At 48.7% G+C, this 23,743-nt stretch overlaps 1 protein-coding gene across 2 annotated transcripts; it reads right to left on the bottom strand.

Annotated features, from left to right (window-relative positions):
- Positions 1-326: 326 nt before the first annotated feature.
- FBXL18 (F-box and leucine rich repeat protein 18) lies at positions 327-23,708 on the bottom strand. 2 transcript variants are annotated; one of them, XM_071443915.1, is made up of 5 exons: positions 23,543-23,705; positions 22,722-22,922; positions 20,292-21,832; positions 17,540-17,758; positions 327-6,056 (listed from the first exon to the last, which is right to left on the bottom strand). In XM_071443915.1, exons 1-5 carry the CDS (start codon positions 23,558-23,560, stop codon positions 5,900-5,902), a joined length of 2,136 nt encoding a protein of 711 aa, XP_071300016.1. In that variant the 5' UTR covers positions 23,561-23,705; the 3' UTR covers positions 327-5,899. The 2 variants fall into 2 exon arrangements, with proteins under 2 accessions (XP_071300016.1, XP_071300017.1); XM_071443916.1 differs by lacking the exon at positions 327-6,056 and adding an exon at positions 13,219-17,307 and having other exon boundaries at positions 23,543-23,708.
- Between the last annotated feature and the right edge of the window lie 35 nt (positions 23,709-23,743).

Genomic DNA, 23,743 nt, shown 5'->3' with positions numbered 1-23,743 from the left:
GTACTGAACACTCTGTCCCACCTCAGCACAGCTCAGCAGTCGGGTGTGCAGAGATCCAAAGAGGAGAATCATTTCCTAAACACAGAGTAGCTCCTCCTTCAGCTGAGCCCACAGCCACAAACACCACAGAAGAGCATCCCCAAACCCAGGAGACCAGGGCTGTAACCCCAGAAGTGCTCATGCCAGCACTCCCAGTGACACTCCACAGCTCCCAGCGCACCCTGCCCACACACACACACCTTACCTGGCAATGCCCAAGCACTGCCCATCAGAGGGTGGCTTTGGGCTCCACGTGGACAGGGAAGCAGGAGGCAAGGAGGCAGAGCTGGTTCCAAATGTTCCACTCTTTATTTGAAGTTTTACATGCCACCAGCGTACATGAAAGTTGCACATTCAGAACTGGACTCACCACGAGGACAAAGGGCCAGATGCAAACACAAGTGTCAAACGAGCGCGCGATGGAGGAGCCCGAGCCCAGGAGCCTGCAGGGATCTGTGACCAGGCTCTCACCCTGGTGGCACTTGGGGTGTCAGAGATGACCCCCCAGTTTTAGGACCACCTCCCTGTGCCATCTCCAGAGCTGGGAGCTGGGTCTTCTCTCCTAGCGTGGCACCGTTCCCTTTCAAGGAGCTAAAGAAGAATTTTTGGTAATATCTCTACCAGAACTGAGGGTGTTTGGAGACCAACTGCCCATTTAATGCTTTCCTGAATTCCCCTTTCTATCAATGCCAGCAGTTTTTACAAGGAGAAACAATTTCCACCCGCTGTTTAGAGGGAGAGATGACAGAAATAGGGACTCTTACACTGACATTTTATTTTCAAAGAAAGTTTTGATAGAAAAACATTTTCCCCAGCAGCCTTGGGCAGGGAGTTGCAGCTTCCACTTCAAAGGACAAACTTCAAAAACAAATCCAGTGTCCTAATGGTTTTGTGCTACATTACTTAATTGTCATACAGCTAATTAGCAATGCCTGATTTCACACTCTCTGTACATAGATGAAGTTCACAAAAGAAGGGGCTACTTAAAAGAATAAATAAAACAAGGCACCAGGCAGCCAGGCTCCGACAACATTAACATAAAATGTTACACTTTACTATTTAAAAAACTGAAATAAAACCCCCATCATGATTAAACCTATATTGATCTGCCTTCCTTCAGATCTCAGAGCTTTGGATCTCTGCAAGGAAGGGGGGAGAACACAACATGGCAAGCGGGGGCTTAGCCTGTGCCTCTGTGTGTGTATTTCACCAGCGTGCAGCAGAGATCTTTAAAATTCTAATTATTTCCCTATCACCAAGTAAGATGGGGATCAATAGATGGTACAGACTGACCCCTTTCCTCCAGTGTCAGGGGGAAATTAAAAAAAAAGAAAGGGGAGGGCGAGCTGAGAGCGTCAGAGGTCAATGCCACAAAACAATAGATATTGATGTCTCCATTCATTTCAAACAGCGGAAAGGTCAATGCCTCCCTTGCTTCATGTTTTATGGCTGAAATCCTGCTGCTAACAGCAACAATGTTAGTAGTCAGACCTCATCCATCCTTTTTTATTATTATGATTATTTCTAACCAGGTTAGCCATTTTGAAAATTTGACGAAAGCTGGGAGCAGCAGTGGGGGGCTGGGTAGGAGGAGAAGAGGGGAAGCTGCCCTGGAAATTAATGGAAGAGATGGTTTCCATTAGTTTTCAAGTCTCCCTGTCCCCCTACCTGTGCCCCAGTTTGTCCCTCACTGCCCCCTAAAAAATGAAAAGGGCCTGAGGCAACATCCCTTCACTATTAATCATTATTCCCTGTACAACATCCCAATTGGTTTCTATGGAAATGATTCTCCTGCTGGAGTACCCTGGCTGCCTGTGCATCTCAAAGAGGCAGGAGAGCTGCAGTGGAAGGAGATTGGGCTCTGCAGCACCTAGCACAGCTCCTGCACTGCTCTCCCAGCTTTGGACACTCTGCTGAGACCAGCCAAGAGGAAATTGCATCCCCCTTAGACAGGCAAAACAACCCTTCTGCACTGGTTCACTCCACCAGGGGGAAAGTCCCAAATTTCTACAGCCCTATCCTAAACCAGCACTACCCAGCACCTCACAGGGATGGTCCCACACACCTGCCCATTGTCCCACAGTTCTGAACATCCCTGTGAGGGGACAGGTCCTGCAGAGGAGGAGGCAGTGATGGGAACTCAACCCCAGTGAGGGGGGCTGTGGCTCTGCTGCTCTCAGTGCACCCCAGCCCCAGGCCTGCCCTCTGCTACTCTGTGAGCAACACCTCACCTGCAGGGGAGGGTTCAGCACCTGGGGAGCCTCCTGTCCTTCCACAGGAGAGCAAACAGCCCAAGCTCAGGATGTGTGTCTGGCTTCCAGAGGGAGATCCATGACTCCATCCTGCCCTGCCTCCTCACACTCCCATCTTCTCCCTGACAGAGCCGTGACCACAGTCAGAGCTCTCATGAAGGGAGATGCTGTCACCACACAGCCCCCTCTCCTAACAGAGCAGTGCATACACTGCCATTTCCTAAAGAGACCATGAAATCAGCTTTGCAAACAGCTGAGGAAGCAATCCTTTAACCTACACTCCCAAAAAACCCACAGAATGACTTAGCCCCTCTGAATTCCCCACACCAGGGTCACTCCAGACCCTGCCAGTTTCAGGAACCAAATGCCACTTTGCCAAACAAGACTTTGGACATGAGCAGAGCAGCAATCTACACCGAGCTTTCCACAAGAACAGAACTGCCCCAGAACATCCTTCTCCCACAGAACCATGGACACTTTGGGGGTGTTCAAAGCAAAGATTTCTGCTGCAGTGCCCAAAGACTGGAGGTCTGCTTTGGAAAGCAGCAAGGAAAAGCCACCAGGGACTGGGATCCTGCAGAGGCACTCCCTGTGAGAAGGGCACCTTCTGGAATTGAATTCATTTGTTTCAGACTATGGACAGCAGCATCAGCAGGCTCAGAGATCACCTCCTTAAGATAGCAGGAGGGAGATTTCTGGAGAGATGGGGACAGAGAAAAGCAGGGGGGGATTTCATATTAAATAAAATCCAGGAGCAGAAAAGCCCTCTCTCTGCTCCCCTCTCTTCCCCTGCAGCTGCCTGCCTGAGTGCTGAGTGGGCTCTGAGTCCCAGGCACTGCTCTGCTCAGAACATATGGAGCTGTGTTTAATAGCCCAGCTCTGCCAATTGGGTACTATTAGGGTGGGTTCTTTTCCCAGTGTAAATGTTGCAGAATATAAATTGTAATTAACACCGATGCCAAAATAGCACTTAGAGAAAATAAGCACATTATTAACATCTGGTGAATCCTGCCTGGAGTGCAAAAGCAGCGGAAATTCTCACTCTCCATAAGAGGATTTGTAGTAGAGATATCAAGCACTGGCCCGGAGTTGGGGAGCTGGAGGTAGAGGGAGATTTTAGCTATTTGGGATGCTACCTTCATCACCTGTGGGTGACCTTTCCTAGCCCTGCTTATAACTGGCAGCATCATCAGGACTTGTGACCCACTTGCATGAGTACAGATGCCCAAACATCATAGCCCTGGCAAGAGAACAACAGCACTATCAGACATCCCTGGCTGCTGCTCCCATCCAGCAGCACAGCAGGCAGGTGGATATGGATGTGCCAAGCCAAGTGCACAGCACGTCCCATCAGGTGATTGCAAGCCCAGGAGCAGAGGTTTCCCCCCAGAATCGAGCAGCAGCTGCTTTCTGCACAGCACTGTCCCCCAGCCCAGCTTTTCCAGAGGAACAGGAAGAGGTGAGCTGGCAGCACTGCCAGGCCCCTGCTGATGCCACCACAGCTGTTTGTGCAGGGGAAATCCCTGCTGAGGCTGGGGATGGCCTCACTCAACCAAACATCAGGATTCCTTCACAGGACTGAACAGGTTCCCTAAGGCACCAGAGAGCTCCTGCCACACCCCCTCCACCTTCCCTCTGCCCTGAGGCCAGCGGCACAAGCAGGACAAAGCAACTCTGCCAGTGCTTCCAACAAGGAGGAGAAAGCAGCTTTGCAAACAGCCTCTGCCCAGTCCTGCTAGTTATCCCAGGAAAAAAACACGGACAGAAACCAGGCAGAGCTGAAGTGGCCTGAGCTGGGCAGAGCAGCAGCTCGTGCTCCTGCCAAAAAGCACATCTGATGTGCTGAAGAGAGGGAGAAAAAGGGGATTCAAACGGGTGAGTAATGTGACAAGAGGTAGAAAGAACGACCTCAGGGGGGAGAGTGGGAGGGAGAACAGTGGCAGAAGCAGGGCAGCAGCTCCTCACACTCAGCTGCATGGAGGTGAAGCTGAGGCAGAGCCTCCAACGCTCAGAAGCGCTCCCAGCTCGGCTGCAGCATTCCCAGGGGAGCTGGCCTGACATTCCTGCTGCCAGCTGCACTCCAGAGGCTGTGCTGGCTCCCTGTCCTCAGAGGAGAAGGATGAGAGCCTCAGGAAAGACAGCAAACCACCAGGGTTGGTCTCAGCAAAGCACAGACCTGTGCTAGCAGAGCCTGACACTCACCTGCTCTTTACTGTAACCTCTCTGAGCACAAGGGTTGTCACGGCCTGGCCCAAGATTTACACCTGTGGGACACAATTCCAGGCAGGCTCACACGTGGCTGATTGGAAAGCAAGGACAGAAAGTCCTCCAAGGCTGGGAGATGCATTTTGTTCTCAAATCTATCCCATCAGACCAGGCTCCCTCTGGACACTGAGGGCAGAAGAGCATTTGGGAGAGGGCATCTTGAGTAGGAAATGCTGACAAGGAGATGGGCACATCATCTTTGGACGACTCTGGGCCTCCCCAGAAGAGCAGAGCTCAACACATTCGGGATTTGGGTGAAGTCAGACAGCTCTGGTCAGCAGCTGCTTTGCAGAAGACAGACCTGGGATGCTACCAAGGAAAATTCTGCCACCCAGACTTGTAGCTCCAGGAATTTGTAACTTGGCTTTTGGTACAGCTGTCTGATGCTTTTAAAAGTGCTCAGTAAATAAGGCAATATGAAAGTGATCCAGACCACTACTGATGCCTGAGGAAGTTCTGTGGAGCAGAGAAGCTGACTGAAATCACACTGTGAAAATACTTCATAACATCTCTAAAATTAGCATGAGCCCAAGGCATGGGATATAAGGACAGAACTGGAACACTACATTCCCATCTACACTGCAAGACAGACTGCATATAAATCAGATCTGAGCCTCAACTTATTCACTGTAGGCACCATCTACCCTAGGACAAGGATTTCCAGAAGAGCTGAGAACTTCTTCCACCAGACCAATGGAAACAGCACCAGCAGGAACACACCATGGTCAAGGCGTTAATGACCTTACTTTGTTATTAAAAAAATAAAGAGTCCTTGTGGTACTTCTCAGTCAAAAAAAACCCCCAAATCTTTAAATATCTGTGACTGCACGTGTGTGACTACAAATGCCTATTTGTAACACAGAAAAGATGTGATGCACTTCAATTGAGCAACACATTTTTGTGCCTCTGAGCTGGCCTAGGCTTTCTAGTTTGCCAAAAACAGACTGAAGCAAAGAATGATTTCCACCAAAACCACAAAGCACACTGCCAACGTACACAGGGGCCCTTGGGACAGACACCAGGGGACACAGGGGAAAGAGCATTGTTAAGTCAGTTTCTCTTACCTTTAACTTCAGTAAAATAACAAAAACAATTCATATTAACCGCAAGGAAATACTCATCAGATTCCACAAGCCTTTGAGACAGGATTTTCAGATGCAAGCAATATCCAATAGATGTTTCCCCACTGTAAAGAACCAGCTTTTTTTATTTTGCAGTTGCACCTGGTTGAAGTGATTGTACAGCATCCAGTGAGGTGGCCAGGAGTCAAGGATGGGAAATCCAGGCCAAGAAGAAGCTGCTCCATGGGTTCACACTGACTTGTCCTTTCCATGCTGTGGCAGTCACCACCACAAATTGGGAGGTTCCTCAGCCACTCTGCTTTTAAACAAGGTAATTTCATCCAAGTGCCTCATGGGGACATCTCTGATGACCTCTGTCAAGTCCTCGTGAAGCAGAGGGAAAATGACGACGTTTAATGCAGGGCGCTCTGCCTGGAAACTAAATCAGACACAGGTGATTAGCCAAGGAAAAATACCAGTTCTGCAGTGCAAGGGAAGGGGATGGCCTGGGCATCGATCATGCAGGATGGGGGCAAGGAAGGAGGAGGCAGGAGGGGCAGCTGGAGCTCCAGGTCTCCCACTCTTCCCTCTCTGTGTCAGCAAGGAGCTCAGGCTGGGTTTGCACCCCTTTGCAGTGAGTCTGCTAAGCTGCCACAAGCCCAAATTGCACCTAAAATCGGGAGCGAGGAAGAAGTTTAAAAAAAAATTTAATAAAAAATAAATCAAGACGGGTAGGTATTCTTGGAGGATCAGAGATCCCAAGAGCTCTGCCCAAGCTGGGCAAGGTGCTCAGCGATAACAATTTACACCACCTGCAAACCAGAGGCAAGTTGCAGAGCCATTAGGAAAATCAGGCCAGAGCAATGTCAGGCATTCCCTCGGGGCTGAGCCTGGGATTATCACTTCAGGCTGGGTTGTTCTGCATGCAGAGTCTACACTCTGCAATTAGAGCATAGGCAAGTTTAGAAAGCTCAGATGTGCAGATAAGCATTTAAGTGTGCTCACACTCACACACTGCAGCCTCCTTTTCAATCCAGGCTGCAGAGCAAAGGAAGAGATTTGCACGAGTTAAAGCCATTATACAATGCAGAAAGAACCGTACAGAAAAAGCCCAAGTGCCCACCAGCAAGTACTTTACATGACAGCAACCTGTGAGGAAGAGAAATGGTGTTAGCAGTGCAGTGTAACAAGAGCTCAGTCTTTTAAAGCTGGGGGGGGTAAAACTGTGGCATAATTACCCTTAAGAGCTACACCTTAAAATGAAAAAGATCTGTGACTCTTAGTCCTGTGCCACCAAGGTGTTTCCTCTGAAGGGGGTGACGAGGACCGGTTCATTGTCACTCACAAGGAGGCAGAGCCACACTGGCAGCATCGGTCCCTGGAGGCTGGACCAAGCTGTGCTGGGCCCAAAGAGAAGCTCTCTGCTCGACAAACTTAGACAGGTGCGTGCCTGGAAGATTCCCAGCTCATCTCTAGCTCTGAAATGGCCAGGTTTCTGTCAAACACTGAGGAAAGGTTGGAGATCCAGCTGCTGGAAACAGACATGAAAATCCCAGGCAGCAATGCAGCCAGCTGAAGAAAGCACCACGAGAGACTGGCATCTCCTGGGAGACAGAAAGGACATTCCCATCCACAAACGATTTGGAGTAGAGCTGCCAAAAACACAGCAGAGAAACTTCCATTCCCAGGCTAGCTGCTCAGCCTTGGTGGGTTGAATTAATTTGCCTGAACCTAAGTAGCTGCAGGAATAAGAATTTCCAGCAACAGAACTACCTGGGGCAATTTTCTATCTCTCTGCATCACAGACCTGCCCTTCATGCCTCATGCCTAAGGGCTGGCAGAAAAGGACACGGCTCCCTGAGTAGATCTGGGGACTTGTGTCAGAGCTGTGCAGCTTCTTACTTCCACAGCACTGCCCTCAAGAAATCAACCAGCAAATAACTGCTGATCTGGGAGGCAGCTGGTAAAGTCTGCAGTGAAATCACATAAAATACAGCCAAATGTCTCTTTGATAGTCCCTGCTCTGCCTCAGCTCTTCGTGTTTCTTATCCAACACCACAGTCCTGCAGAGAAAATCATGTTAATGGACTGAGTTTACTGAAGTCCAGCAAAGGAAGAAACTGCCATCTCCCCAAGGGAAAGAAACTGCTTCCTTCTTTGTATACAGACTCTCCCAAATTGGACCTGAGTGCTGCCTTCTCACCATGTACAAAATTGTAGTTTATAAGCAGCCTTTACATGTAGCTATAAAAACAAGAACCCAGACAAGTTTACATGATGAACTGCCACCGAGACAAGTGAAAAACCCCAACGCAGTTAAGTGTCCCTCCTCAAGAGGCTGGGTTTATACCAGGGGTTTGAACTTGATCTTAAAATAAGAGAAAAAAAAGAAAGCTTTGTGATTTTCTCCCCCCCTTCAACAGGAAACTGTATGTTACTGCAAACCTTGTAAATTCCATACCCCAGCAAGTTGACGCCAGAGAATTCTTTCCATGTACAATTTGCGTGATTTAAGGAAAAAAAAAATCAAATGCACATGGTTCACTATTATTCTCAGTTAAATGTGCGTGCAAAGCCTCTCCTTTAACTGCCTGTTAAAAAACACCCCGATTTTAACGAGCAGCTGTCATAATGTTAAACTGGGATTAGCAGTTCCCAAAAGCAGCCTCCCTCTGCAATCTCTGCTCCTTTAGTCCTCCCCCGGAAGGCAATTCCTTTCTTCATACACCTGTCCAGGTGGGCTAGATTAAGTGAGAGGCACTTAGAGCACTACTTCGAAAGGCCCCAGGCATGGGGAGGAGATAACAAGAAGGGGAAGAGAGTGAGTTAATGAGTTGCAGAACAGCTCCTGTAATCTTCTTGAGGGTTCTTTCCTCATTCCACACCTGGATGGACTTCAAACTCCATCCGCCTCTGCAAACGCAGGGCTTGTAAAATTAAAACCCGAAGGACAGAGAAGGATGTTGACCCAGGGAGACAAAAGAGTTGCAGTTTCAGACATGAAACCCTGTTTTTTTTGGTTTGGGTTTGTTTTTTTGGGTTTTTTTTTCCAAGGGAAAAAAGCCAAGGATATGCTTGCCTGCTCTCTCCTACAAAACCTCCAGACTAAACTCATCATGATTAATTAAATGAAAGCAAGTTTTCTATGCAACTGACTAGCAGCCCCTTCAAAACAGATCCTTTAATCAGAAACAACCACTGGGATAACAAAGAAAACACCTCCCTCCCTCTCCCCCCCTGCCATTTATATTTTCCAGCATAACCTCTGGTCCAGCAGAATCAACACCAAACCAAGCACCACCCAGCAGGAATCTCCACAAGGAGGTTTCTGAAGTGTCCTCACGTGGATGTGGACACAGAGCAGACCTGGCCTCAGCAGCTGGCTGGAATCATCCACAGAGCTGGGAAACAAATGATGCAGCACACCCTGTGTCACAAACTCCTCCTGGCATCAGCGTCTCTCTGCTCTTAGATCTTGAACTGGTGGTGTGTGGATGAAAGGGTTAACGATGCTTTGCTATTTGTCTCCAGAATTCTCCCAGAACAGGTGTGGACTGGACTCAGTAAGGTTATTTTCAAGTGAACAGCTTGGTAAATAGCCTAACACTACACTCTCAATTACTTCCAACCACTGTGGCAGGATCCAATATGTAGGTCAGGGACAAAGTCAAAAAGAAAGAGAAAAAAGTCTAAAGCAAGGCTGCACTTTGATCAGATTTCCTCGATTTTAGCAAGACAAAAGAGACCCTCCCTGGAATGCAGTTATCTCCTGGCAAACATTGACATGCCTCTCCAGAGAGGACAGTGAGTCCCCAGGAGATTCCACCTGCTGATAGATCCACAGGGTGGCCCAAAGGCACGGGGAATCTCCCCAGCCAGCCTGGAAAGATGGATCACACCCAGCCCCCTGCACCACAGACCCTGGATGTGACAGCTCTCTGCATTAGGTGCTGCTCAAACCTCCTTTACTTGCAGGCAAAGGATAAGGCAGTATTTGGGGCTGAAGAATGTTCTCCCCCTTGAGATCACCACAGAAACCCAAGGAAAGTCCTAAGCCAAATGAGACATTTCAGCACATCCCACTTCCCAGAGGCTGGCAAGCAGGACACAAGGAGGGATAATTAAACACTGCCAACAAAAGCAGCACACAGCAGATGAAGTGAGGGAATACAGAGTATCAGGAATGGATCAAGGGCAGATCTCTGACCTCCACAAACCAAGCTGAGCTTATGGAAAAAGAAGCTCTAGAGAAGGAGAGGAAGGAAGGAAATGAGGAGAAGTTTGATTTGGGGGAACAGAGCAGCATGGACTCTGGTTGGCACAACTCTCACAAATGCAAACCAGTCTCTGCTGCAGTCACACACCTTCTCCCCCCTCTGGTCTGACCTTCCCCACAGGCTGGTGAGCTGCTTTTGGAGAGCCACAAGTTTCTCAAGAGCAGAAGTTTCACACCAACTCACTTTCTGCCCCGTATGCAGCTTTCTCACCGCCATGCACAAAGCCCTGCTAATCCTCTGCCAGGCACAGCCTGTTTTTACTGGAAGACTTGCTCACACCTCCAAGTTCAAGTGTGGCATCTGTCCTGAAAGCTTCAGCCAGCACACCTGAGCCAGCCTGGAAACTCCCTTCCTGCAGCATGGCACGGTGGAATGGAGGAAGTGCCAGGGCAAGCTGGAGCAGCTGGCAGCAGCATGACCCAACACACACACTCACACTTTTCTCATCTTCCCAGGGAAGGCCAGGCAAACACTCAACATTTTTTCCACTGGCCGTGCCCTGACCTCAGTACCAAGGAGCTGAAAATCCCTCCTTGCCTACAATGACTGCCAAAGAAGCTTCTGCAGGAGCATCTTCCAAAGAGGATTTGGCCTCACCAAAGAAACTGTAGGTGGGATTCTCCCAGGACCCTTCTCCTGGGAGCAGGGAGAGCCTTTGCCTCCCACTCATCCCCCAGAAGCCTTTCAGGGGGGTCCAATCCCTCCCCTCACTGACTCTAAAGCAGATCCATTCTCTAGTGCCATCCTCCCTTCCAGCCCTGCCAGAGTGCCAGTGCTAAGCAGACTTTATTTCCAAACCTCAGAAATGGACTTGAAAAGTTCCCAAGGAAAGATGTTCAGATTCCTCTGGTTGCTCTTAACTCCACACAATGAGATATTTTTGCTATAAAGCGTTTTCCTTTAGGAGTATCTTCCATCCCTTCATGTCTGTGTAGACAAACCAACATTCTCCCACAGCTGCTGATTTTTCCACACTTAAGTCCCATCCCTGCAGCCTCCAACCTGAGACCAAGGGGTGTAGATGGGACTCTGGAAATCACTCACACACATCACTGCCAACTCTCCCATTATCCTGAATGCAGCTTCTTCATTTGCCACTGCGCTGAGCCACAGGGAAGGAGCAATAACACATCAGAGTCATCCCGAGCCGAGGCAAATTACATCTCTCTGCTGTGGTTTCCCTGTAAGGCATGAATGGCACTCTGCTGCTTCTCCTGTGAGCTGAGGTTTGTATCAAACACGCCTGCAGACTGAGGTTCCTATGTTATTTTGCCAGCTGAACTCTGCATCACTCAAATGTGACCGGACAATTAGAGGGGGAGGGAAATAGGAACCCAAAGAGCGATGCCAGAGCGCCCAGGACACGTCCTAGGGGAGTGCTCTGCCAGAGCAAGCTGAAAGTTATTTCCTAATCTCTTCCACAAATTAAAAAGCTACTGCAATAACTGCTCAATTAGATTTATTTTACTATGGAAATGCTTTAAAGCTGCAGTTAATGCTTCCGTTCAGGCTTTTACACCCTCATGAAGAGAAAGCACGACAGTGCTATTCCAATATTATTTCTCAGCCAAGAGAGAGAGGACAATCCTTGAAAGTTATTTCATGCACAAACCAATCTGCCCGCTGAGGAAGGTTTCAGAACTGAATTCCTTTCAAAACACATGAGGAGCTGGCAGTTAGAACGAGGCATTTGGGTCAGCCACAGGAATGCATTTAAAGAAGGGGGTTTGTGAGGACCCCCAAAAGAAGATAGATTAATATGGCAAACTGGGGATGGTCCCACAAGCCCTGCTGGCTTGTAAAGTATTTAAACCCACCCATAAACAACATCCCTGGTAGAAGCAAAGGTGTCTGGGCCACACCTCATGCACTCAACCTTCGCCAAGCCCGCCAAGGAATCCTTGGGCAACGCAATCTGACAAGGATGCAGTTTGTTATTCAGTCTGTGACAGAATGATTCAGGGGTTTCCAAGAGCAGGAAATGAAACAGACAATGAAAGCTTGAGCAGGATGCTAATGATTCACTACACCAGCCTGGTGATACATTAAGTCCTCTGCAATCCCACTTGTGCAGGGCTGGAGCCATCTGCACACTGGGGCTGGCAGGGTGGGATCAGCAGCCACCGCCTGCAGCTCTGGGACCAGGAAAGCCAGCAGCAAACAGGCACTTCTTCAAGGTCAGAAGGAAGAGAAGGTGCTGAAGGGATGCAAAACCAGCTTGAAAATCTTGAATAAGCCCTAGGTGCTCACAGCAGCTTTTTGCAGTGGCAGTAGGACTGCAGCAGTCGAGTGGGCAGCACAGGATTGGCTGAATTCAAAGATGATCTTGCAACCACCTACTGCCCCTAGAGCCCCCTCCAACCCCTCTAAGAGTAAAAGGGATCCCCAAATGGGATTTTATGAGCCTGAGACCACAATGAGAATCCAGGGGAGCAGAATGCTGCAGGGATACCCATGGCAAGGGGGAATGCTTAGCCCTGAGGTGAGCAAAAACTCATCTGTGATAACTCAGCCCTGTGCTAAATGCCAGGAGAGGGACTGGCTCACTCAGCACTTTCCAATACTCCATTTCAGCCCTGTGCTCCCACCTGGAAGCCCTGTTTCTGCAACTGAATCCCAGGAGGCTGCCTCATCCTTTCAGCAAGCTCACAGCCACACAGGGCCACTGGAATCAGCAGTTTAAGAAAAAGGGAAGATCCAGCCAAGAGTTTCACACTAAAAAAGGACAATAACAAGCACAGGGAAATGTAGGTAATGCTACAGAAGACTGAACAAGAAGATCTAATTTAAGCTGAAAGGTCTTCCTAGAAAGTGGCAGGAATCTTATCATGAAAGTCACTTCAAACCAAGCAGTGCTCGTACCTGACACAGGCATAAGGCTGGGTAGGTTTGTGTTTCTCTTCCTCTGAGTTTGGATCCCCAGGACAGTGAAACTGTCCTAAATGAGAAAAAATTCTCTGCACTTTCCAGCACTGGTTAACCCAAGAGTGACCTGAGTCATAGAACCACAGAATTGTTCAGGGTGGAAAAGCCCCCTAAGACCAAGCCCAACCATTCCCCCAGCACTACCATGGCCACCACTGAACCCATCCCCAGGTGCCACACCCCCATGGCTCTTAAATCCCTCCAGGATGGAGATTCCATCACTGCCCTGGGCAGCTTTTGCCAGGCCTTGAGAACCCTTTTGGTGAAGGAATTGTCCCTAGTATCCAACCTAAACCTTCCCTGGCACACCTTGAGGCCATTTCCTCTTGTCCTGTCCCCCGTTCCCTGACAGCAGAGGCCAGCATCCCCCTGGCTGCACCTCCTGCCAGGGAGTTATGGAAAAACAGAAAAAAACAAAAAAATACTGTGTGTTTTGGGGTGTTGGATGGGCACCCCAAAACACACTCCAGCTGCACCACAGTTTTCCCCTTGGATTCATTTCTATAAACCACAGCTCAGCTCTACGCCTTGACACTTTCCCCCTTCTTTATGAAGAATCCCTAATGATGTCGTGTTCTTAGAGGTTTTGTGTTTTGCTTTGGGGTTTTTTAAAATTTGTTTGTTTGTTTTTATTTTATTGTAGCTTTCTTGATCTTTTTCCAAGGTGTTTTTCCAAGGACTTTTCACTGGCTTGTATTGTCTGGTGTTGTAGAGTCCTTGAAATCACTACAATGACAGGAGCTATCTAAACACTTCAGCTAAAACCGACAAAATTCTAAAGGCACACAGTGGAAAATAAAAATCTGTCCTTGAAGCCAAGGGGATATTTGCTGAAGCATTTCCCATCCCCTCTTCCAGCCTGTTTTCTGACAGCAAGGAAAGCACCAGGAAAGCAACTTCTCCTGCACATTTGTGAAGTGCCTGCTAACCCCATGTAGCTGTGCAAGCCTGAAGTCATCCAAATTCCTTGCCCGCAGGATTTTTGGGGCAGAGACATACCGGCATATAAATACCGATTATTTAGCATGCAGCCCGTTGGTAAATGGTGGGACCTTCCATGGGTCACAGCTCCATCTACTGACTCTTCCACAAAATAACGCTGTGGAAAAGATCGGGAAAGCTCCTGGGAGGCTTGGAACTGCCTTTGGACACACGGGTCTGTGCAGGGATTTAGAAACAATCCCAGCGTGGCGGCTCAGCCCAAAATGGCAAAGCAAATTTACCTTTTCTGCAAAGAAGTTTTGGCACAGCAGCAAGTCTGGGGTCACACCTGAACCTCCAACCACAGGGCCTCAAATTGTGGTATTTTAGGGTATGTGGAGTTAGTGCTGCAGTGGTTTGAACAGAAGAGTTATTTAAACAGGGATAACACGTGCTTGGAGCTGAGCACTCCAGCAAAGTTCGGGTCCAAGCATAAAATGGAAAACATTGTGTTCATTGGATCTGCTGCTATCTGAAGTGTGGCAGCAGCTGAGCACCATGTGATGGGGGGAAAAAATGTCAATTTACACAGAAACTGAGACTAGACCAACGTCACATGTGAAACCTGAGGAAGATCAGGGAAGTGGACCTGGATCACTCGAGCCACGTCTCCCACTGTAACCACTACACCCTTCTTGTGTGCAGAGCATCTCCCTGAACCATAAAGGAGCTCCCCCCTCCCATCCACACTGAAGGAAAAAGAATAAAGAAAAACACTGCAATGATTTATCTGCCCAGAGGGAAACAATCTTTACAGTCTTCTCTACAGCTCAGAGGAGACCTTGCCCTTGCAAGCCTCCTGTTTGCTGATGAGGCTCCAGATGAGCCCTGCTCTGCTTATTGTGTTTCATTGCAAAAGAGCCAGAACTGAATCAGAGGCTTTTAATGACTCGAATACACGAATTAGTTTGTCCCAAATAGCAGCAAACTTCAAGCAGAAGCTGCTCACCAGAAAGCTGGACGACACAGGGTCTGGTTCAAAGCTGTCACAAGACTAAGAGACATGAGAACAACCTCTCTTTTCAGGCCAGTGGAACAGAAATACATAACACTAACCTCCTTTTACAGTAAAAAGGGACAGTTTGAGAAGCAGCTCAGGCTTTAAGCCACTGCTGTGATGCAGCAGATTTAATTCCCAAGCTCCCATCACCACACCCTGTAAATTCACCATCTTCCAGTACAATTCCACAGCTAAAACCAGTCTGTTCTCCACAGAGAGGCTCTGCCTTCTTCTGTTACCCAAACCCTCCTGTGCACCCACCCTTGAAAAAGGACTGCCCTGCACTATATTCATTTTCAAGCCCTCTCAGCTCTACCTCCTGCAGCAAACTCCTGATGCATGGCCAGCCCTGGGTCCTTCCCATTCCCAGTCACATTTCTTCTCTGTTTTAGAGGCATTGGGAGAATGTGGAACCCCCCCCGCTTTGGCTCCATTTTGCTGTTCAAAACTATCTCTCATCCTAAAAAACACCTTCACCACAGCCCTAAAACAGGAACTCTCACCCTCAGTAGGACCTGAAGAATATGGATCAATTGCCACAGCTCAAGAAAGGGAGCAAACAGAAGTTCAAGGTCCCTGCTCTCACATCCTCCCTCCCACCCACTCCCCATGTTTCACACGCAGCATCCACACACATTCCCAACAAATGGAAAAAAAAAAAAAAAGCATAAATCCCCTTGTTTCATTCTGGCACAAGGACAGATAACTTCCAACTTGCTGCCTGGTATAAAACTTGGATTAAAGAGACACCAGCTGCACACTCTTAGAGGAAGCCATGCTGTGTGAATTGGAGCCATACCCACAGGTTTAAGCTCACACACAGATTTTACTGCACATCTCTCTGCCTTGGGGTAGCAGACAAAATGCAGTCAAGAGCAAGTCAATTCCTGACCCCATCCCAAGGCACATTTGTGCAAGGATGAGAATGGAATTGCTGGAGAAGTCACGTGGTGAAAGACTCGCTGATGGCTCATGGAAGACTCCAGGCTTTGCTTACACATCATTTTCTGTATTTTGTTTCTTCCATTTGATTACTAGAGACAGTTGCATGAGAACAGGATCTTGGTTGCTTAGGAGAGCATCTGCTCCCACTGCTTATCCTCCTCCTGAAGTCATAATCTTACATGACATCAAAATCGTTTCCAGAGCCACCAATTACAATGTCACAGAGGATTATGACTTCAGGTGTAGAATTTGCAGAAGGAGCAGATGCTCTCTTCAGTCAAAAAAAAAAAAAAAAACAAACCAAAACCCACCTTCAAAAAACCCTGTTTTCATACAAGTGTCTCTATTAATAAAATACAAAAGAAGAAAATAAGCTTGACAGAACTGTAGCTAAATATAAAAATAGTTTTTAACATTTCCACCAGGCATCAGCTGCTCTTTAGAAAGTTCCCAGGGTTTAGATTATAAAGAGGTAGAGAATGTAGTGAGAATCAGTCCATGACAGAGAAAAAGAGGGAGAAAAGACTGCAGAATGGTCCATTTCTGCTCAGTAAGTGGACATTAAAATTTTGGGCAGCGTTGCAACGGCACCTCAGAAGAGAGGGAAAATAAAAAAATGGGAACTGCAGATTTCTGGTTCTTTCCAAGGATCCCCAAAGCACAACTGAAACCAACCCAGTAATGTTTTTACAGATATGAAGCCCTGTGTAAAACAAACTCAAAGAATCCTTGTCACATCACAAGGAATTTACTCAGATGTTTCCAACAATCCCCATGCCAGAAGGACACAGAGGCTTTCAGAGGCAGCAGCAATCTCAGGGGCAGTTTGGTAGGGAGCTAATATAGTCACAGCCTTCCCTGGATTTGATCCACGGAAACAAGCCAAGTGTAATAAGTTAGTTTGAAGCTGGAGGAAGGCTCGGGGGGGAGGAGCACCCTTTAGGATGCACTAATAACGCCGTGTGATTTGAAATTTTTATTAGAGCTTAACAGGGCACAGCAACAGTAGGTGACAAAGAAAACAGGCTGTAGGTGGGGAAATAGCCTCATAGAAAAAAAAAAAAAAAAAAGAAAAGATAATAATGGAAAGTCTGCTGCATGGGAAATATTTTGTAAGATGACTGCCATTATTAGAAGATTTCCAAATTCCAAGCGTAATTAAAAGCTCTCTTTTCAAATGCAGTTCACGGCTCACACACAAACGTTTCCCACCACGTGAGCCTCAGAACGCTGCAAGGGGCCAAGCAAAATGCATTTAAGAACTGCCAAACGTGCAAAGGCAGTTTGTACCGATCCCCCCCCACCAAGCACCCTCCGAAGAAAAAACCCTTCACAACAACCCTTTAAAGGCTTTGAATTGCGCTGCCAGGGGATTATCAGTAAGTGACATTTACAAGTGATTAGAGGACAGAGAATTATCTTAGTCACTTGTGGGAAAGGAGGAAAGCTTCAAGGTCAAACCTCTCAGTACTTAAATGTCGGCAGATGTTTTGTTTACACAAAAAGTGTCATTTGATTTATGATGGAGCTGTGCATCCAGAACTTCAACTCGGCCAGCAGAACTGCAGAGAACATGGGTGGGAATGGAATCAAGAATTCATATAATACCTTCAAATATTTCACCGATTCGCTCTTATTAAAGTAAGAGGCTGGCTCGTGTGCCAAACAGTTACACATTACCTATTAGCTCCTTGGAACAAGAGCTCCAAGCCATATAAACCTTGGCGAGCCAGGGAGCGGAGATAAATCTCCAACAGCTCCAGAAATCCCACATCCACCCTTTCCCGCACTCACCTCCGGACAATGGACTGCTGGAGATTTTTGCAAACGGTAAGAGACTCTCCCATAAACATGTGGCACATGATGACCTCAAGGCAGCTGGCCATGAATGACATCACTGCGTCAGACTGCAGAGTCCCGCTCCGGGAGACGATGCAAAGGCGCTGGAGAGAGGAGCAGTGACTCAGTGCCTGGAAGAACTGGGCGCCCGCACAGAAGTAGGGCTGTTCCAGCCTGCAGGAATAAACAAAAACAACTCAATAGGCAATTCATGCCTGGGATGCTCCCAGACAAGAGGGAAAGACACAGCACATTCATGGGGGGCTGGCAAATGGAGCGAGGAGTGCCTCCAGCCCTGAAGGACAAGGGCACAAGTAGGCAGGAAAGCCCTAAATGCAGAATTCTGGCGCCCACGGGGAGTGACCTTGGAGTAACCCTGGTTTTGCAAGTTTCCCACAAAGTATGGTGGGTAAGAGAAGCAGCAGATCCATTCTGGTCTAAAAAACAGCCTGGCTTCTGTACCTGACATCCACCAAGCAGGTGGTGTGGATTTAGGGACCTTCTGCTCCAGTGTACAAACACTGCCCAAACTGGTCCTATCTTCAGCTTCCTGCCATGAAAAATACACAGGGCACACAGGCTGATGAAGAACTGGGGCCAACACAGCGACCACAGCCAGCCCTGGCAAAGGATCAGAGCTACTGCTCTCCCACAGGAAGAACAACCATCATCAACCCAACCTTTACCTTAAACACCTGGCTCAGGGAAGAGAGACAGGATCCTCTACCACGGTGATCCAGGAGGACAATGAAATGACAGTGATCATACCTGGCCAACAAGGGGCCTGTGTTTTACCCAGCAGCATAAGTGGGTGACTCCCTCACAGAAACCAGCCTGCAAGGAGCTGAACCTGTTTGAGGCCTGTGCCACCAGGAGAGTTCATCTGCTTAGTGCAGATTTACTACCAGGCTTCAGAGCACTTGGGAATCTCAGTCATTGGGTCAGGAAAGCCAAGAGCTCCAGGAAGGTTAATCCATGAGGTGATAACAAGCTGTCAGCCCAGCCTGCTCTGGGTAATCTCTGCACAGGCTTTGTAGTATGCAGGGGTATCTCAGCAACTTAATCCTGTTAATTGTTAAATCCTGTTTCAGTCTCAGCTTACAACTGCTGTCAGGTGGCACTGCCTGAAGAGATCCTAAGAGCATATCTACACTTTGGGTAATAAATTAAAATTCATACCAAGAGAACGAGCAGTTCTTTTCAATTTTGCAACATCATTACTGAGGCACTGTAAATTTAGGACAAAAAGCACAGAATCTCCAGGATCGCGGTTTCCAGGTGAATCTCTGGATGCACCAGCCACACCTGCAATGCCGCCCTGCACTCGCTAGATGGCAATGTTGCTTTGGAATAGCCCCTTAAACGTGTTCCTCAGCCTGGAAAACTGGGAAAGGAAAAAGGCTGGGAACAGCAGGGAATCAGTCAAAGCAAAAGGAAACTACGTTATCGGGAGGAAGTGCTAATTTCTAAAACCATCTTAAGCCAATATAAAACCTTAGACTTTACTCAGGGAAGAAGAGCGACGGTTTCCACCCAAATGCAGCACAAGGAGACAGCCCTGTTGCAGCCTTCATTCCAGGCTCTGTGCTGCCTCCCATCTCTATCACTCTTGGCCTCCATTTCAAAGCCTCAGGAAGCTACAGGGCCCAGGATGAGCAAAGCAGCACTGCACACCCCAACCTCCTTCCCCAGCCCTCAGTTCCTCCATGGCTATTTACTCTCCTCAAGGTTAAAGACACATTCAGATAACCCAAGACCTCGAGCAACTGAATTCCCAACAGCTGCCACCCCTCGGATGAGACCGGCACACTCCTCCCCCATTATGAATGGGAAGTGGTGGGAAATGAAAACCCTCCTAAGGTGTTTCAGCCCCCCTGGCTGCCCTCACTATTGCAGTGGACCAGGGAGAGGCACACAAGCACCAGCTTCAGGTGATGAGCAGTAATTTCAGCCACAATAACTGTGACCTTGCTGTCTCAACTGCACAGCACTTTGGAGCTTGGTGAACAAAGGGGGACAATGGGACTGATGGGTTCTGCAGTTTCACTGAAAGAGGCTGATTTTGGAAAGAAAAAAAAAAAAGAAAAAAACCCCATCTCCCTAAAGTGATAATGTTTGTGTTCATATGGACCACTGCAAGGAAACCATCACAGTTTCCTTTCACAGCACATCTTGGCTACCATGAAGCTTCTTTGTGCACTCTTTAAGATCAGATCCTTGGTAGGATCCTTTAAATCCTATCAGGAGAGGAACACCAACAGGACAAACTCTAAATCTCATTGGGTATGAGATATTTGAAAGAAAACTCTACATTATCTAGACAGTGTAGGAGTCTCTTCCTTCCTGGAAATTTAAGAGGTGTGCATGTACACAAAGCCAAAAAAACAGCAAAGGCACGTAGTGTTTAACCAGCCCTGACAAGCTGCTAGCTCCCAAATAAGCAGCATGCACTTTTCCTTATCTAAAAGGAAGGCAGTCACAGCACTTTTTGCTCCTGAAACACTGGTTAAAGGGCATATCCTGAGCCCTCAAGGACAACATGCAATGCCTTCCCATTCTCCACAAGTCAGGAAGGAAAATACTCGGTTTTCAAGGCATTGTATGTACTCTGGACCGGAACGCTTTTAATAGTGGCCACAATAAACCACACATCACATTTCTGGAGATCCACAAACAAAATGGGAGATGTTCAAGGGCAGCCCCTCACCTGAGATCTCTCAAACACTTGCAGTGTTTCAGCATGTCCATGAGAGCAGACATATAGACCACCTTGCCCATCATGCCCAGGTTGGCCAAGGAAAGAGTCCGCAGGTGCTGGCACTGCAGCCCGATGTTGACGAGCCCAGAGCCCGTGAGAATATTTGGCAGCTGTGCTAAGGTGAGGCTCTGCAGGTAAGTCAATTGGCTAATGGCAGCCACCTCTGAATCCCCCACGCTCTGTGCCCGGACACAGGGAGGCAACGAGTTCCGAATTGCTGGCTCGTTGCGGGGCATGGCAGAGGAGAAACTGGACCCAATTATCTCCAAGGTTTCCAAAAATCTGAGGCTTCCCATCAGAGCCCAAAACACTGAGGACTCGATCTTCTGATTTGTCTGGTCCCCCAAGTTCCTTGGATATGTCTGTACCCCAATCCGAACTTTCCTTCCAAATGTTTGGGGCACTAAGTTAGGTGTGCTGGGAGGCTTCTCCACGCTTGCACCAACATCTGTGATGGAGCAAACTGGTAGTGCTAATGAGAGCAGGTGCTTTAGCCTGGACAGGAGCTGGCACAGGTGGTTCCCTATGCTTTCAGAGCTGTGATGGTGAGCTGCAGAGAGGTTCAGGTGTCTCAGGTTGCAGCAAGACACTACCAGGCTTTCCAAAATGCTGCTGTCGATGTCATCTTCTGCTTTCCGAAACAAGGACTCTGGGGCCAGGCAGTGAACGCAGCCACTGAGGTTCAAACTGGTCAGGCTTTTAAGATCCTTCCCACCATTAATGACCCTCTGGATCAGGTGCCCACCAGATAAGGTGCATCGGCTAAAGCTGAAGTAGAAAGGGTTGTTGAACTTCAAGTGTTGCAGGAGCCCAGAGCCGTTAATCCAGGCTTTGGGCAGTTGTAAAGCATCCAGACGAACATTTCGGGCCATGGAGTCCAGGAGGTTTTTGGTGGCTCCCGTCTCTGCAAAGCTGCCGGGGGCAGAGATGAGGAAGGCGTGGAGGTTCTCAGGCGTCCGATCACTCAGCACTGCCAAGTACAGCCTCACCACCTCCTGATTGACATAGCCAGGAGCCAGCCTGGCGTAGAAGATGCGCAGGTTCTGGTAATGGGGCACGTTGCTCTCACCCACCATCAGCTGCCCAGAGAGCATGAACCCCTCCCGCGAGCGATCGAGGATCTCAAAGTAGAGCAGCAGTTTCTCAAGGCTGGTGCAGCACGGCACCACCCCGTAGGAGGGTGTGTAGAGGGTTTGCTTCAGCTCCGAGACGCGGCTCAGGGTGGCTTTGCACTCACTGCTCAGCTGGCTGGCATCAAAGCCCGGGTTCACGTCGATGGCCAGGGAGCGCAGGTGCTGCAGCGAGGAGAGCATCTTGGAGAGCCGCAGCGAGGTGACGTGGCACCCCGACAGGTTCAGCTTCACCAGGTTCTTGCACCATGTTACGTGGTCGATGGTGGAGCTGGGCAGCCAGTAGCACCCGGCCATGTTCAGCTGGTAGATCTCCCTTCCAATGTCCCTCATCAGCTGCTTCACTTTGTCTTTGTTCACCTGCACCCAAACAAAAGCACGTTCAGTGAGGGATACGGCAGAGCTGGGCACTGACTCAGTTTCCCAGCTGGAGGTGGGGATAAGAGTGGCTGGTACTTGGATTATGTGGCTCATCCAAAGGTTTGGGGATGGCAGCACAACCTAAGAATTACCACACTGCTGGCAGCTCAATCTGCCATGCTTTGGACTCTTCAGATTACACTTCCTTTTGCTTCTGCAGTTCTGCAGCTCTGCATTAGAAGCAAAAGGAAGTGTAATGCTAAGAGTAGAAGCTGCTCAGCAGCTGAGAGTGGAAGGGAAAACCACCTCAGTTTTCCATCAGCAAAGCTATTTCAGCAGAACTGGCTATGTGCAGAAACACTAATTGAAAGAGGAATGTTTCCATTCTTCTTCATTCAGTTTCCTCTTTTGGAAACGAGCATAGGGGACTTTCCCCTGCCTGCACTGGCTGATGCAATTCTCATTGAATATATCACCCTTCCTTCCCAAGCTTTATTTTTCTTATAACATGCACACAACTTCTGGCTTTGCTGATTGCAAGCCTGACAGCAACATGCACGAGATTTTTTTTGCACAACAACACGGAAAACATATTTTGGGAAACTGGTAACTTTAAGGTCATGTTTACTTTCATTTTAGCTTCCAGAAATATGGAGAAGTTAATTTTTCACTGACAGTATTTTATATAACTAACAGAGGACAGGACCGTTCTAACAAAGCATACTGGAAAATAAATGCTTTTATGAAACAGCTTACTGTGTATTTGATTTCACAGTTCAGGAGCAGTCTATTTATGCATACACGTTGGAAAGTTCTACTTCTTGGCATTGTTTTACAGAAGTGAGATTTGTCTTGACAGCTAACAGAAGAAGCAAGCTAGTCTCCCCACCTTATAATCCTTCTGAAGCAGGACTGTATGTGTTAGACTCTTGTCAAGGCAAAGTGTTGCAAGTTTCCTGCAGGTTCTCCTGACATTGAGGACCAGGTCTGTGCAAGGGACATAGCTGAGGATGTGCAGAAGGATCTCATCTGAGAACTCCATCAAGTTGACACCATTGCTTTCCTCCTCACTCTCCTCACTTACGACCTCCTGGTGGAAAAGAAAAAGAGGAAAAAGAAATGGAGAATATGGAGGTAGGGCAAAACTTCACATGAAATCATGGTACTTTCACTTGGTCTTTCACCATTGGCGAACATTTCCATTCATTCTACTTACTTTGCAACTGGAAAAGTGACTGTCCATGATCTTTTCCTAAATATAACACAGCGATCTCTTTCTACATCCTTCCTCCAAGCGCCACCCGTTTCAATAACCTTTAGAGTTACATAACCATGCATATATACATACAGATACGGCTATATATATCTGTTTACACATACAGACACACACCAACACTGCAGCCCAACATCACCGCCAGCTCTTGTGCAACACTCTCACACCTTAACGGCGAACCCAGAGCCCAAACCGGCACTAACGCCAGGGCAGCTCCCTGCCGAGGGCAGCGGGGCTGCTCCGCCTCACAGCCCCGTGAGCCCCCCGGACACACCCGGCGAGGGCGATCCCGGCGCCCTCCGTGCCCCCGAGCCCGGCTCCCGCCCTGAGGGCTCCGGGCTCCCGCAGCCCCGCCGCAGCCGCCGTTACCGGCGCCCCGAGGGGCCGCTGCGGAGGGGAAGCGCGGGGCGAGCTGAGCCCCATGAGCCCGGACTCACCTCTCCGCAGCGCGACATGGCGGCGGCCGCACGGTCCTGCCGCAGCCGCCGCCGCCGCCTGGCCGGGCCCCGCTCGCAGCGGCCGCGTCCCGGGCTCGCTCCCGCCGGCCCGGCCGCCTCCCGGCGCTTCCGGCGCGGCCATGACCCGGTTCCGCGGCAGCGCCCGCCCCGCGCCGCCATCTTGAGCGCGGCGCGGCGTGC

Source organism: Agelaius tricolor, unplaced genomic scaffold, assembly GCF_023055355.1.
Source record: "Agelaius tricolor isolate 1412-34295 unplaced genomic scaffold, bAgeTri1.0.p SCAF_19, whole genome shotgun sequence".
In the NCBI taxonomy this organism is placed as follows: Eukaryota; Metazoa; Chordata; class Aves; order Passeriformes; family Icteridae; genus Agelaius; species Agelaius tricolor.
Note: the sequence above shows the minus strand (reverse complement) of the source record. Positions and strands in the feature narration are given on the sequence as shown.